Below are 16,357 nucleotides of genomic sequence, written 5' to 3'. Positions count from 1 at the left end.
AATTATTACCATATCCCTATTTTATATCATTTTTTGACATAAGCCATTATGGTTCAAAGCTTTCTCCTTAAAGTAGCCTCTTCATTTAAGTCCATTTTGAACAACACCTTAAATATGGATAGCTCAGTTGGTTAGAGATTCTTTCCCGATTTCAGATGATTCTGAGATCGATTCTCATCCCTTGTCCTTGTGGCTCATTCGCACAAAAAAAAACAAAGTCTTAGTACTCCCTTTGTTTCAGATTAGTTGTTACAGTTAGTGGGAAGAGAGAGACAATATAATAATTGTGGGGTCATTCTAATTTAGAAGTGTAACAACTAATCTGGGACGGACGAGAAAGGAAAGTGTAACAACTAATCTGGGACGGAGGGAGTACGTAGTATTACCTAAAAACCGCTACTAATAGTTTCCTTAACTGTATGCATCAGTGACTCGGATTCTGGAGACGAGGTTTTGCATGTTGCTGCCAGAGGCGGGCGTTAAAAAACGGTTATTCGGTTGCTACACTTCATGGATGACAATGGTATGCATTCATGGTACAAACCCCCGCTCCTGGAAAGAAGCAAGAGTGGGGATACGGCTGTGGGATCGACGTAATGGACTAAATCAAAATGGCTCTTAATACCTCTTCGTTTCCTTTCCGTGAAATAGAAGATGGTCGTCCCGTTGTTATCCCATTATCTCTTTTGGGTCAATTGGAAACAACCTCTCTCAATTGCAGGGGTAAGGTTGCGTATGTCCGACCCCCTTACTCCGCATCTTGCGGGAGCCTCTTTAAAGCAATAGGGTAATGATAATGATGGCTCCTACTTAACAAGCTAATTACTTTTTTTTTTTTTTTTTTAAAAGCTGGCTAGCCAGTATACCTCTATGGCTCTATGTAGAAATTAATTTTATACAATGAGTATTGAGGAAATTTTTTAGGGAAATTTTGTCGGGTTTTGATAAAATTAACAGTTAGGTAAGACGGGCCCGACTTTGTGTTACTCAACTGTTAGACAATCGTTAATAAGTATATTGGGGTGTTTGACCATAGGTTATTATTGATGGTTGTTTCACTTGGTTTGTTTGATAGATCGTTTATGTTGGCTTTTTAATTATACTGGCTGTTTGAGAACTGGTTGTTAAAAATGTGTTTCGTAAAGTTTATTGTTAGCTATTGGTTGTTTAATACGGAGTACAAAATGATCTTTAAGGGTATTGATATATTTTCTTAATTCTTAATGATAAGAGAGTAGCAATGACTAATAAGAGATAAAAATGTAATTAAATTAGTAAAATAAAAAGTAAGCAACCAACATCAAAAAGCTTGTGTTACTAGCTTTGAAAATTGGCAGAAAATCCGACTTTTAAGCAAAGGAAAAAAACCATTTACTAAACACCTATTATGGGCTATTTGACCAACTAAAAAAAGTCAAAAGTCAAAAGATAACTAAAAAATCAATGAAAAGCTAGTTATCAAACGAGGAATTACAAGCGCATATCAGAACAAAAGACAAAATAGGAAAAAAGACAAAAAAGAAATTAAATGGTACTTTTTTTTTATAGAATTGTACTATTTTTTTTTACAGAATGGTACTTTTTTTTTAACATGAATGGTACTTTTTTTTTTTTTTTCTTTTAGCTATTTGTCCTTTAGTTGATATGCATGTGTGTTTCCACACATATCTGATATGCGAAAAAACAACCTCGTTACCAAACACCATTATCTTGATAAATTTTAGGAATGCTGCAAATGATATTGGATAAAATGCCTGCCTTGATGGAGTCATCAAGTTATAAAGTGGGACGAGAGAAGAAACCACTTTCATATGCTGCACATAAGGGCTATTTCAATGAGGTTTGCTACATGCTCAACAATTTCCCAGATTTTGTAAACAAATCTGATAAGGATGGCTCTTTTCCTATTCATAGTGCTGTCTCCAACCAATTGTTTGTTGGTTCAGTGGTGATTGGGGCTGAACTTGGTAGGGAGAACCAGTGTTCGATCCCCCGCAACAACAATTGAGAGGGGAATGAAACCTATCTACCCAGAACTCGCCCCGAATCCGAATTAGCCCTAAGGGTGAACCGGGTGCTAACACCAAAAAAAATAAAATAGTGCTGTCTCCAAAGGTCATCTAGACATTGTTACAGAGCTTCTTTTACGATGTCCTGAATCCATGGATTATCCCAATGCGAAGGGACAAAGACCACTTTCAAGAGCTGCACATAAAGGGTATATCAATATGATATGGTTCGCTACTTGCTCAGTAAATTTCCAGATTGCGCAAGCAAACGTGACGAGCATGGCTCTTTTCCTATCCATAATGCTATCATTTTCAACCATGTAGAAGTGGTTAAAGAGTTGCTAACACATTGTCCTGAAACAATTTATTTTTTTGGTGCGAATGAGCCACTAGGGAAATATAAATTATAAATGGGGGCGGGGGGATTCGAACCTGAGACCTATTGTACACAGACCCTCAATCTTAACCACTAGGCCAAGACATCATTGGTGTCCTGAAACAATTTATAATGTTGACGCAAAAGGTCGAAGCATTCTACATACTGTAGCTAAATACGCTAGAGCGGATATTCTATGTTATTTGAAACAAAAGCCTGAGCTTAAGCAGATATTCCACTTAAGAGATGCAAATGGTTACACCTTTGCAGATTTGGCGAAGCAACTTATGAATACACAAGCTAATACTGTGAAGAACATTATGGAACGGAGGAAGTACGTACCTAATATAGGTTACTAGATTAGATCCCGTGCACGCACGGATTTTGATTATTTTTTTTCACAAAATATTTAACTGAATATCTTCCAAACTACTGCATCATTATAACATTTTTAACATACTCGCTTAAATTTATTCATCTAATATGCATATTTAAAATGCTAATATGGTAATTTGACCAAAATATTGAGTGATATATTTTCCATTATTAATATAGCGCTTTGACTAAAATATTACCAATTTAGAATAATTATTATTACGTCGTATCTATTATTGCCATAATTTATAAACTAAATTTTAATTTGTTTCCATACATAAATAGTTTATAAAAAAGGTAGAGAATAAAAATAAAATAAAACAGATACACTTTTTGGAAAAGTGATTTTTGGCGGGAAAAAATCGCACCAGGAATTGACACGTGTCATTCCTGGTGTCTCTTTTAGTATATAGTAAGTAATAGAAGTAATAGATGTTTGACAATTAGATGTTTCTCCATGATCAATATAGATACGAAGTACTAGTTGGTCGCTTAGTTGTATATTATATTAGTTCATTTTTTTCGGCATTTTTATTCAATTCGTCATCTGGGGTGGGTGACATACTGACATGGTAGTAATTTAGGCATTATTTGAGTCATTTTTATTCTATTTTTGGTATTTTAGTCTTTATTTTCCTTAATTTCTGCTTTTGGGTATTTATACCTTAGTTTAGTGTAATTAGCAATTTTTATTAGTTTCCAGGTCTTTATTTTCATAATTTATTTCATGTTCTTTGTTTCAATAATTTATTGTTTCAACAATTTTTAAGTACGTTAGTATTCTTTATTCTATTTCTATTTCTATTTTTATTATTATTACGGAGTATTTTTATTATAACAAAGTCAATTAAAGTACAAAAAAATAGTGGAAAGCTGAGATACAATCTGGGCCCCCAATCCTCTAGCTATGACAAAGCCTATCTTGGTGAAGATATGAGCAGTAGCACGAGCCTCAATGTCTTGAGTCTTAGAAAACTTCTGAACCCGCTTCAGCAACGCAATAATATCCTTATCCAGTTCCCCTAGAGAAGAAAAAGAGAAAGGAAGAAACCATAACCAATTGCGACAACTTGCTTCGTACTTGACCCACTTTGATTAGCCGCATGAATCACAACCCAGATTGTGTCAAATGAGAAGATCCTATCAAGTCAACACACACATCACGACCCCGATCCCAAGCCTTATTACAGAGTATGTTATTTAAGTAATTTTATATCAAATATGATCAATGATCGATTCATCTTAAACACCACATTTTAATTATATACTAACCCTTATACTTATACTTTTGAGCGTATATTTATTGACATGAATTAGTTATATAAAAATAATTCTTAAACTTCTCCCTCCATCCCAATTTAAAGTGTTCACTTATCATGACATATGATTTTAGTATAAATTTTGAATTGTGGTTATCAAATCTATATTATTAAAGTAGAATGATGAATAATGAGGATTGAGCAAAAGGTCATCCAAGTCATCTCATGCATTAGACACTATGGACCTGTGATTTCGCTTGATAGAATTTCATCCGTCAGATTTTCCTAATAAATATTTGCTTAATTATAGTCTTTATATTAATTTCCTAATTAATCACTCAATATTTATGACAATTTTTTTTCTCTATGATTTAATCTTTTAAATGCTACTCCGTAATTATTTTTCTTACCTAATTACCCCTTTTAATAATTAATCTTTTTTTTTGAAGGTCTCCTAATAATTAATCTAGCTATAATGGTTGTACATGTTTTTTATACTGGCGATAGTTGGGTTGGTTGATAGATTTTCGTCGGTGGTAGAAACTAGGAAGAATTTTCTGGTGGTTGGGTAGAGTTTCTTGGTGGTTAAGTGCATGCGGCATGTGGTTTTGGATGGAAGATTCTAAAGTTGGTGGTTTTGATGGTCGACGTGGTTAAGTCGAGTGGTGGTGGACGGTTAAAGTTTTGGTCAATGATGGTCAAAGTGGTCATGAAATAGAGGGAGCAAGGAAAAGTGAAGTCTTCTTAGGGTAAGAGAGGGGAAAGGGAGTAAATCTAGACTAACTTATTAATCACTCAAAATATAATTATGAAAATTAATATTTTTAACAATCAATTAACACATAAATATACGATGACACGTAGTATCAAGTTAATTCTGCATTTTGTATCTTAAAGGTGTACAATAGAGGTTCAAATTTGCATAAAAAATGTAAAGGTTTACAAATTACATTATGCAAGTAAACCTAAAAAACACTAGGTCTTTGACCATTATACATATTACAAAACAAACTAAAAAAATAGGCCTAATAGATGAAAAGGTAATTGGCTCTTTCCATGACTTCCCTTGATTCTTAAAATTGCCTTTTGAGATCGAATAACAATTTTGTTGTCGGAACATCGAAAAAAACATCAACAAACACACGATGGAGATTATCCATCCAAACAAAGTCCAGTGAGGATACCCACAATGCTACAATTTCTATTACTATTTAGACATGATGTTGAAATTAATTACCAGCTCGATCTCTGGTTAAGTATAAAGACTATGAATCAAACATGTACGTTTACTGTACATGGTTGAATTTGATAGTTTTTTTAATCACAAAAATGTAGTAATCATAATATTTTATGCACAGTTAGACACATACATTTTGAAGTAATATTTCACTTAGTGTCTAATTAGGTCATTTTCTCAAACCACATATGCAGATAATGGAGAAATAAGACGAGATGAAATGTTTTACTTAAACAAGACGTGGGTAGATTTAGACATCCAATCATTTTTAATACATTGATTTGTTGATCATCGTGATTTTTATTGAATATTACTTTACTTATTAGTTCAATATTATGGGAACTAAATATACTAAACGTTTTTATTGTCTAACATCGTTTAAAATGTTATTTATTATCTACCACCCATTTTTACTAGATGTCTAATTTTGTATAAACCCCGTGCATTAGCACGGGCATATACTAGTATTATTCTATTGAGAAATTAAAGTGGGTAGAATGAAATATAGTGAATTCTTTTTAATTAATTGAATGAAAGAGAGTGTGGGACCCTAGGTTTTAGTAGTGGAAAAAAAGAAGTAATAATATAATTGTGGGCCCTTTCCAAAAAAAAATTAACAGTCCCAACTAAATTGGGTTTCATGACTATAATGCATACGGAGTATATGACTATAAGCCATAATCCACCAATTGTAGATTTTGGTCATATTTTTCATAGTATTTGAGGAAATAAATACCAATTTTATATACTCGATAAGATATATTTCGTTTTATATGTTTTCTTAAAAGAATTCTTGAAACAATAATGTTATAAGTATAATTTAGTAATAGTCATATTTTAATTTCACCATATTACTATTTGTGAAACTGCATATTTAAATATGTTCAAAATTCTATCAATTTTTCTTGTAATATTAAAATGTATTTTTTTTATTACCATACTGATATGTTACTTTTGAAAATTATTTCTTTTAAAGAATATAAAAAAAAATATTTAGATATATCAAAAGATATTTTTCATGAAGTATTTATGACTAATATATTATTTTGTATAAAGTATAATTAATCATTTATAGAAATGAGAAGATTTTTAAAAATGAGTATATTATTCATAGAATCTTAATGCATTATTTATGTAATTTTATAATATTATAAGAAACGGAGTACGAAGTAGTATCCATTTTTTAATTATTTTTTTCAAAAAAATTGAAGGATTTTTTGAAACAAAATAGAGAGCACGATATGTTAGTTGTGCATGCATCAACTTGCTTGTTTAATACAAATTACGTAGTTAAATACTTCGTAATATATAGGTTAGGTTAGTTTTTTCTTCTTGTAAGCTATGTATAATTATTCAATGTTGTATAATATCACATTCCATAGTTGTATTTTTAGGTCGAATTTATTTTTTAATATGTTATATTACGTACACGATATTATACATTCTTAGTTATATTTGTTAATTCTAAACTTGTTTGAAATCACAATTATTTAAGGTTGACAAAATAATAGATCATTATATTAGGAAACTCTGGTTAAGTATGAAAAAGTAATAAAATTATCAAGTACGTACTTCGTATATGGTAAAATGGATTTGTAAAAGATATTGATTACTTTAAATAATTATTTGATATATATGTAAGTTAAAAAAAGTAAATAATAAACACTAAAAGATAGGGACACGAGTCAATTTCATAGCTAGTGCCCTGTCTTTTAGTAGAGTATATAGATAGATAGATAGATATTCCGTGCACGCACTGATTATGATCATTTTTTACAAAACATCTGAATATCCCCAAACTATTGCATAATTAAAAAAATTGAACATACTCATTTAAATTTATTCATCTAATATGCATATTATATACTACGTACGTGTAATATGCTAATTTGACCATTTCCCTAAAAAAATATGTTGATTTGACCAACATAGTGAATATATTTTTCATTTATTATTAATTTACCGATATAACTAAAATATTACCAAAACTATAAAATTATTATTACGTGATATCTATTATTGTCATAAATTTATAAACTAATATTTTTTCCATACATAAATATTTAATAAAAAGGGTAGAGAAATAGAAATCAAATAAAATAGATTTTTTTTTTTAAGAAAATGGTTTTAGCAGGAAAAGTTTTGCACCAGAAAATAACATTTGTTTTAATATAAAGTAAAAATTGATTATTGATATAAAGTTGCCATTGTTCTATCCCCGTTGAAAAATGTAAATTCCTGTATATTCCATCTTATCCTTTCCGTCAAGGCACTTGTTAGCATTCGTCTTGTGGCCTTGTGAGATTAGTGTGTGCTCAAAAGTAATTTTCAGACTGATCTGATCTAATCTAATCTAATCAGATCTATATATAGCCTTAGACATCGAAAAAGCTACTTGTAATTCTTTCAAAAGCTTTTGTGTTAGACGGACTAACCCTCACGCGCCTGTCAGACGGGAAGTTTCCCCACGCGCGCGTGAAGTCACGCGCAGGTATAAATAATAATAAAAAAATTCTCTCTCCTCCAATTTCATTCTCTCACTTCCCGTGAAACCCTAATCTTTCTTACTTGTGCGAACCCTAATCCGATTCCTCTCTCCTCCGTCGTTGTCCGTCACCACCTCCACCGATTTCCTCCATCAACTCCGGCACCATGGAACAAAGATCATCCTTATACGGAGAAGAAAATGATGTTTTTCATACACCGCGATTTCGTCCTCTTCAATTAACTCAAACTTCTCCGCGATTTCATCATCCTCCTCCTCCTCAAATTCCAACTAGATTTACTACAATTGAAGGATCTCGTACAATTGAAGGATTTAATAACCATAACAAATTTGATGAAACTAATCGATTTGGTAGTGCAAGTGTATTTGATAATACTAATCAATTTGATGTAACTAATCGATTTGGTAGTGCAAGTCTATTCGATACTCCTAATACCTTTGATAATCATAATCGATTTGATAATCCTCATCCTCATTATGATGATACTGCTCTTCGATTTGTTATTCCTGATCCGGATCCATTACCGGAGTTCCAGCAACAAACTTCTGCAACAAATTCAACAACACAAACAACATCAGAGACAAGCTCTGCAACAACTGCAGAAACAACATCTACTATATTTTCAGGTTTAAAAACTAATTTGTTTCATATATTAACTAATTATGTGTATTGTTTAACTATTACGTGCATATCAGACTTACCTTATACTATTTTTATCAATTAACATATTAATTCAATTGGTTAACTATCACATAACCAATCGGCTTTCCTTTCTGAACTAATTGTTTGACTTTTTTAACTAATTGGTTATTTTTATTAACTAATTCGTTCCGTTTCTTAACTCATAACTAAATCGACTTTATTTCTTAACTAATTGGTTGTGTTTATTAACTAATTCGTTGCGTTGCTTAACTAATTGCATATCAGACTTAACTTATACTTTTTTTTATCAGTTAACATATTAATTCAATTGGTTAACTATCACATAACCAATCGGCTTTCCTTTCTGAACTAATTGTTTGACTTTTTTAACTAATTGGTTATTTTTATTAACTAATTCGTTCCGTTTCTTAACTCATAACTAAACCTACTTTATTTCTTAACTAATTGGTTATGTTTATTAACTAATTCGTTGCGTTGCTTAACTAATTGCATATCAGACTTAACTTATACTTTTTTTTATCAATTAACATATTAATTCAATTGGTTAACTATCACATAACTAATCGGCTTTATTTCTTAACTAATTGTTTGCGTTTTTTAACTAATTGGTTGTGTTTATTAACTAATTCTTTGCGTTGCTTAACAAATTGCATATCAGATTTAACTTATACTTTTTTTATCAGTTAACATATTAATTCAATTGGTTAACTATCACATAACTAATCGGCTATATTTCTTAACTAATTGAATTCAAGTTAACTAATATTTTCTTCATTTTACAGATCCAGGTATTTGGAACAATTTAACGGAGGATGAAATTAGAGGACCTTTGACGGGATATGCTCGCACGGTGGCTGAAATAGAAAATCTGTATGAAAAACATTCAATACTTGTTGGATTTTCAATAAGAAAAACAACAACAAGAAGGAATCCAAAAACTGGAGAAATGACTGAAAAATACTTCTGTTGTTCTAAGCAAGGAAAAAGAAATGAAAACAGATCAAAAAACAAGAAAGAAGAAACAGTTGAAAGCAAAACAGAAGTCAAGTCAAGGCAACCGAAACAACAAAAACTGACTAGAACTGGTTGCAATGCACAAATTCGCGCAAAGTTAAACAAAAATGGAAAGTTTGAAATCCACCATCATGTTATAGAACACAATCATGATTTAACTAGATTGTCACTGCAACACTTTGAAAGGTACTAATTTGCTTTACATGCTTAACTAATTGCTTTCCATTCTTAACTAATTTATTTTCATTCTTAACTAATTGCTTTCAATGCTTAACTAATATCTTAAATAATTTAATTTCATGGCTAACTATTTGTTCCACTGCTTAACTAATTGAATTTCATGCTTAACTAATTGCATTCCATTCTTAACTATTTGTTTTTCAGAGCACACAGAAAAATTGATGATGAAAAGGCGCAAGTAATTGAAGGACTTAGTCTATCAGGAATCAGACCAGCAAATTCCTATAGATACATGTGTAATGAATCTGGCGACCCAAAGGTGCTTGGTCACACATTAAATGACCGCATGAATTTTACGAGTATATTGAAAATGAAAACAATAGAAGGGAAGGATTCACAAGCTGTTGTGAATATGTTGATTCGCAAAGGAGAAGAAGATCCAGATTTTTTTATCGAGTGAAGTTGAATGAGGCAAATCAAGTAATAAGCATATATTGGAGAGACGGGATGATGAGAGAAGATTATGATGTTTGTGTGTTTGACACAACATTCAGAACAAACAAGTACAATTTAGTTTGTGCACCGTTTGTAGGCGTCAACAACCACTGGAGTAATGTGATGTTTGCTTGTGCATTTATTGCTGATGAGAAAACAACAACTTTTGTGTGGCTGTTGGAAGCATTTTTGGAGTCTATGGGAGGAAAAGCACCTATCACTATCTTTACTGATCAAGATCAAGGAATGGCAAATGCTATTGAACAGGTAAGAATACCTTATCTAATATATTCAAATGCTTAACTGATATCTTCAAATGCTTAACTAATTGATTTTTTTATTTAACTAATTCCTTACAAATCTTAACTCTTGATAGCCATTCTTAAATATTTTGTTATGTAGTTAACTAAATTCTTTAAACAGTTAACTAATTCATTTGTGTACTTAACTAACAATAATATATGAACATTTTGACAGGTGTTTCCTAATACTAGACATAGATTGTGCTTATGGCATCTACGAAAAAATGCAGTGTCAAGGTTTGGAGAATTAAAAGACGACACAACATTCAAGGATACATTCAAGAAGTGCTTATACGGCTGCTTCAATGAACAAGAATTTGAAACCACTTGGTTTGACATGGTTCATCAGTATAACCTTCAAAATCATGATTGGTTCACAAACTTGTATACAATAAAGGAAAAATGGTGTATAGCTTTAAACAAGGATTTTTTTTTTCAGCTGGGATATTGTCCTCACAAAGGTTAGTTGATAATCTTAACTAATTCTTTTTAAAATTTAACTAATTTATTGCAGTTCTTAACTAAAAATAATTATATGTTGAACTAGTTCATTTACTATTGTCTAATAACTAATTCCATTCAAAAGATAACTAATTGGGTTAAAAAGTTAACTAATTTGGTAAAATTTTTAACTAAAAATGATTATATGTTGAATTAGTTCATTTCCTATTATCTCATAACTAATTGCATTTAAAAGATAACTAATTGATTTTAAAAGTTAACTAGTTTAGTAAAAAAAATTAACTAATTAAATATTATCCCTTGTTACAAAGGAGTGAGAGCACAAACCATGCGATTGGATTTAAGGGAAACAAATCCACTACTCTGACAGAATTCTTCCACATTTTTGGGGCAACTGTTGACCGTTGGAGGTATCAAGAGGGCCAAAACGAATTTGACTGTGGAAATGCTTTGCCCAAATCAGATTTCCCTATGGTTGGTCTAATTAAACATGCAGAAAGTGTTTACACACTTACATTGTTTCGAGATTTTGAAAAAGAATTCAAATACGCCATGGGCTGCATTTCAACAATTGACTACATGAATGGAAATTTCCTTGGATACAAAGTACAGCATGAATCATGGCCAGAGCATACAGCAAAATATGTTGCATTTGATCCATCAGTCAATTCCATTGCTTGCACCTGCAAAAACTTTGAAGAATCTGGTTAGTTTATCATCTTAACTAATTGCTTTAAAAACTTAACTAATTAGTTTCAAGTATTAACTAAATAGTCTGTATGATTAACTAGCACATTTACTAAATGCATTCATACATAAACTATTTGGTTTAAAAACATAACTAAATGCATTAAAAACGTAACTAATGCCTTTAAAATATTAACTTATTTCTTTTAAAAGTTTACTAATTGGTCTTAAAACGTAACTAATAGGGTACACATTTTAACTAATTGATTTAAAACCTTAATGTAATTTGATGGAATATTGTTGTTCTTACAATATGCAGGATGGCTATGTTTTCATGCAATTCGTGTTCTACATATACATTCTATAATCAACATTCCGGAGCAATATATATGCAAAAGGTGGACAAAGTTTGCAAAAAGTGAAGTGTGGAAGAAAATGGAACAAAAAGAAGATAACAGAATTGAAAAAAGAAAAATTACTCCATGGCGTTACGAAATGGCAAGAAAATTTTCAACTTGGTTCTTAAATGTCAGGGGAGTGAAGGAGCAAAAAAGGTTATTCACTAACTAGTACTTGGTTCTATTTTATATCAAAAAGTTTAACTAATTTATTTTAATACTTAACTAATAGGTTTTGAGAGATGCTTTTACCAATGCTTTTGATAGCATAATTAAAGTACTAGAAGCAGAAAAGGCAGCAGAAAATGAGTCAGCACAAAAAGCGGCAGAGGACGTTGCACCACCATCATCATCATCATCATCATCAAATGCACCTTTAGAAAGCCATCAACCTCTTCCACAAATAACGGTTCAAAATCCACCACAAGTAAAGACAAAAGGAAGAAGTAAGAGAACACGATGACACTTTGAAGTAAGGACATCATCAACAAAAGCTACTGAATTTGGAACTTTTGAGCCAAAAGAACAACTATTTTAAAGCTTTGTAATTTATGGTGTGAACAGGAATTAGTTAAAGAAAGACTGAAAATAGTAAACGTTTGAATGAGAATAGTCAAAGAAATAGATTTAATAGTTAATCATTTATTTTTACAACTACTTTACAATGTCAATATTTAATACTCTTACTTGGATTCAGTTCATAAATTTCAATATTGCTTAACTTATTTGGTCAATGGCTTCTAATTGAGTTGGAGGACGTATTAATTGAAATTGTGACTTGAATAATTAAATTGCAGGCTCAACTAATTTGATTTATTCATTAACTAATTGAATTGCAAACTTAACTAATTTATTTAAAAATTTAACTAATTCAATTTCATGCTTAACTAATTGATTTTGTTTTCAAATAACTCGTTCAATAACTAATAGTTAGTTGGTTAACTAATTCATGATCATTCTTAACTATTTGTATAAAAAATTCAACTAATTCAATTTCATGCTTAACTAATTGATTTTGTTTTCAAATAACTCGTTCAATAACTAATAGTTTAGTTGGTTAACTAATTCATGATCATTCTTAACTATTTGTATAAAAAATTTAACTAATTCAATTTCATGCTTAACTAATTAATTTTGTTTTCAAATAACTCGTTCAATAACTAATAGTTTAGTTGGTTAACTAATTCATGATCATTCTTAACTATTTGTATAAAAAATTTAACTAATTCAATTTCATGCTTAACTAATTGATTTTGTTTTCAAATAGCTCGTTCAATAACTAATAGTTTAGTTGGTTAACTAATTCATGATCATTCTTAACTATTTGTATAATAAATTTAACTAATCAATTCAAGGCTTAACTTATTGAATTTTGGGTGGTACGTTTCTTAACTAATTGAATTTAAACTTAACTAAATGGTTCCACTGATTAACTAATTATATTTGAGTAATAACTAATTGAAGAAATTACGAAATACCATTTTCTTCTTTAAAATGTCTAAATACTTTGACCAAAAGAGCCTTTGCTCAAACTGCATAATGAAATTAGAGTACCTACTACTACAATTAGATGCTAAATTGTTTAATTAATTTAAAACTACAGAAGTTTCACTCGTTAATTGTTTTGGGAGGAACTATTTTATACTTTTGCTTTTTAACAGATGGGACCACTTCTACACTTGATCCAGCATTAAGAGGATCTGAATTCTTGACTCCATGCCTGGTCTTGCCATACGTTTTCAACGGAGCTTCTGCCCCACCCTTGTTTGCCTCTTCCCCAGCCTTCTTTGCCTCTAACTTCTTCAATGCTATTGTGTGTAATCTCTTCTGCACTGCTGCTGCCTTCTTCAACTTTATTTGAGCCTCCAACTTGGCAGCAGATTCATCTTCTTGTTTACGCCTCTCTTCATCTTCTTGTTTCTTCCTCTTTTCTTCTTCAATCTTCTTCAGCCGGCGATCAAATTAGCGGGGCTAACACCAGCTTTCACAGAATTAAATTTCTCCATTTCCTCGAGCACACCTTTTTGAATTTAATTAACATCAGACAGAACTAAGTGACTACAAATCTTAGCTCTGCACTGAATTCTTGTAAGGCGCTGAGAAAAGAAAAAAAAAATTAAATATAACTAATTGGTTTAAAAGTATAACTAATTCATCGAAAATAAAAACTAAAATATGTAATTCTTTAACTAATTGAATCATTGACACATGCAATGTTTCACTAATACATGTCAACAATTAACTATTTCATGACATCAGTTAAATATTGGCTTTTACACTAACTAAATAACATAAAAAAATTAATTAAAACTAACTAACCTTGGAAAGATCACAAGTAATCTTCGTTCTGTCAAAGTACTGCATCACCATCATCAGAAAAAACCCCACAATCTACATGGTTTGGGGTTTCTTCTCTGCCAGGGAAGTCCAGAAAATTCATTTCATAATCTAAAACCTCATTAGCTGCCGGATGCTCAATACCAATCAAGAAATTAGAGAATGCTTCAAGCATGAATGACATCATTATCCTATAATCTCCTAACCCTTCTTCTGTAGAAATTATGTTGTACACATAAACCAAAATTTTCTCATTGAAGTTGACGATCAAGAGAGACAGGTATTCACCATAATGGATGGGCAAGAAAAACTGCCAATGAATAAAAAAACAAATTCAGAAAAGAGTAACTAAATTACATAAAAACTTGACTAATTAATATCATGACCTAACTATTAAGTATCAATTCAAAACTAATAAGAAATAAAAACCTACCATCCCAACAGTTTTAAGATTCCATATGTGATCACTGATGACCTCAATCCAAAGTTTCCAAATACTTAAAAGCTCTTCAGAAATTTGATTTTCAGAATCCATTGACTTCTGATTGGAAACAAGATCTTTCAGCTTGACCTAAAACATAAAAAAAATAATATTAATTACATAGAAAACGAAAAGATGATAATAAACAAATTTCTGTTTAACAAATAATAATCAAGAAAATGAACTAACCGTGTACTCTGTCCCAAAATAAAAGTTACATCCTTCCTGCTTCAGCTCAAATTGATATTTGTTTAACAAAATGGCCCAACTCTCAACAACATTGGATAAGATTTTCTTCTCTGGAAGCAAACTTTGCATTTCATCTCGTGTTATTTTATCGACCATACCATGAACAAAAAGCTCAGCCCTGTTACACAATAATAAATTAAATTCAGTATATAACTAATTGCTTAAAATGATTAACTAATTGGTTGCATGGCTTAACTAATAGGTTGCATGACTTAACTAATTGTTGTAAAGCCTTAACTAATAGGTTGCACAGTTTAACTAATTGATGTAAAGACTTAACTAATTTGTTGCATGGCTTAACTAATTGGTTGCATGACTTAACTAATAGGTTGCATGGGTTAACTAAATGATATGAATTGATAACTAAAGAAATGAATAAATCAAATACAAGAATGTTAACTTACTTTTGATCAACAATCTGATCAGCATGACTTAACTAATTGCTGTAAAGCCTTAACTAATAGGTTGCATATTTTAACTAATTGTTGTAAAGCCTTAACTAATAGGTTGCATATTTTAACTAATTGCTGCAAAGACTTAACTAATTTGTTGCATGGCTTAACTAATTGGTTGCATGACTTAACTAATAGGTTGCATGGCTTAACTAAACGATATGAATTGATAACTAAAGAAAACAATAAATCAAATACAAGAATGTTAACTTACTTTTGATCAACAATCTCATCATCAAGAAAACAGAAGTCCTGCACCTCTTTTTCAACCCTCATCTGCCCAGCGAGGGTCTTTTGGTACCTCAACATGAAACCCTATACAAAGCAAACTTCTTCATCAGCAGAACCAAGTGGTATACTGCTACAAAGAATCATCGATTAAGACTGATGTCTAACACCTTTGTCAGAGGTTGAAGGAACTTGGCCAGAATCTTTTGCATTTTTCGGAGTAGAACCGTGAACATCAACATTAATACCACTGCCACCTACAGCAGGATTATCACCATCACTACCAGCACCAACATTGTTATCTTTCTTCAAGTCCACAGCATATGCAACTATTGAATCAACAATCTCCAGAAACATGGGATCTCCATATCCAGGCCTATCAGATAATTCACGTCTATTTGCCTTTATCTGATTTATACGTTGTTGATGAAAATTCGAAACAACATATAAATCTCGACAATAAAATTTCATTGCTGATTGCAACTCCTTCACAAATAAAGAAAAACAGAGTCAGAAAAAAATGAAAGACAAACATTAGTTGCATACAGAAATAATATAAGTTAACATATAACTAATTGCCTCAAAAAATTCACTAATATTAATTCCTATAATTATTGAACTAATTTGTTTTCCAGCTTCACTAATT

At 31.0% G+C, this 16,357-nt stretch overlaps 1 protein-coding gene across 1 annotated transcript; it reads left to right on the top strand.

Annotated features, from left to right (window-relative positions):
• Positions 1–10,130: 10,130 nt before the first annotated feature.
• On the top strand, positions 10,131–12,427 carry LOC110789734 (protein FAR1-RELATED SEQUENCE 5-like). Its single transcript, XM_056839847.1, has 5 exons — positions 10,131–10,382; positions 10,593–10,654; positions 11,191–11,585; positions 11,886–12,064; positions 12,197–12,427. Exons 1-5 carry the CDS (start codon positions 10,131–10,133, stop codon positions 12,425–12,427), a joined length of 1,119 nt encoding a protein of 372 aa, XP_056695825.1.
• The last annotated feature ends 3,930 nt before the right edge of the window (positions 12,428–16,357 follow it).

The sequence above is a fragment of the Spinacia oleracea genome, chromosome 3 (genome assembly GCF_020520425.1).
Source record: "Spinacia oleracea cultivar Varoflay chromosome 3, BTI_SOV_V1, whole genome shotgun sequence".
Classification (NCBI taxonomy): domain Eukaryota; kingdom Viridiplantae; phylum Streptophyta; class Magnoliopsida; order Caryophyllales; family Amaranthaceae; genus Spinacia; species Spinacia oleracea.
Note: the sequence above shows the minus strand (reverse complement) of the source record. Positions and strands in the feature narration are given on the sequence as shown.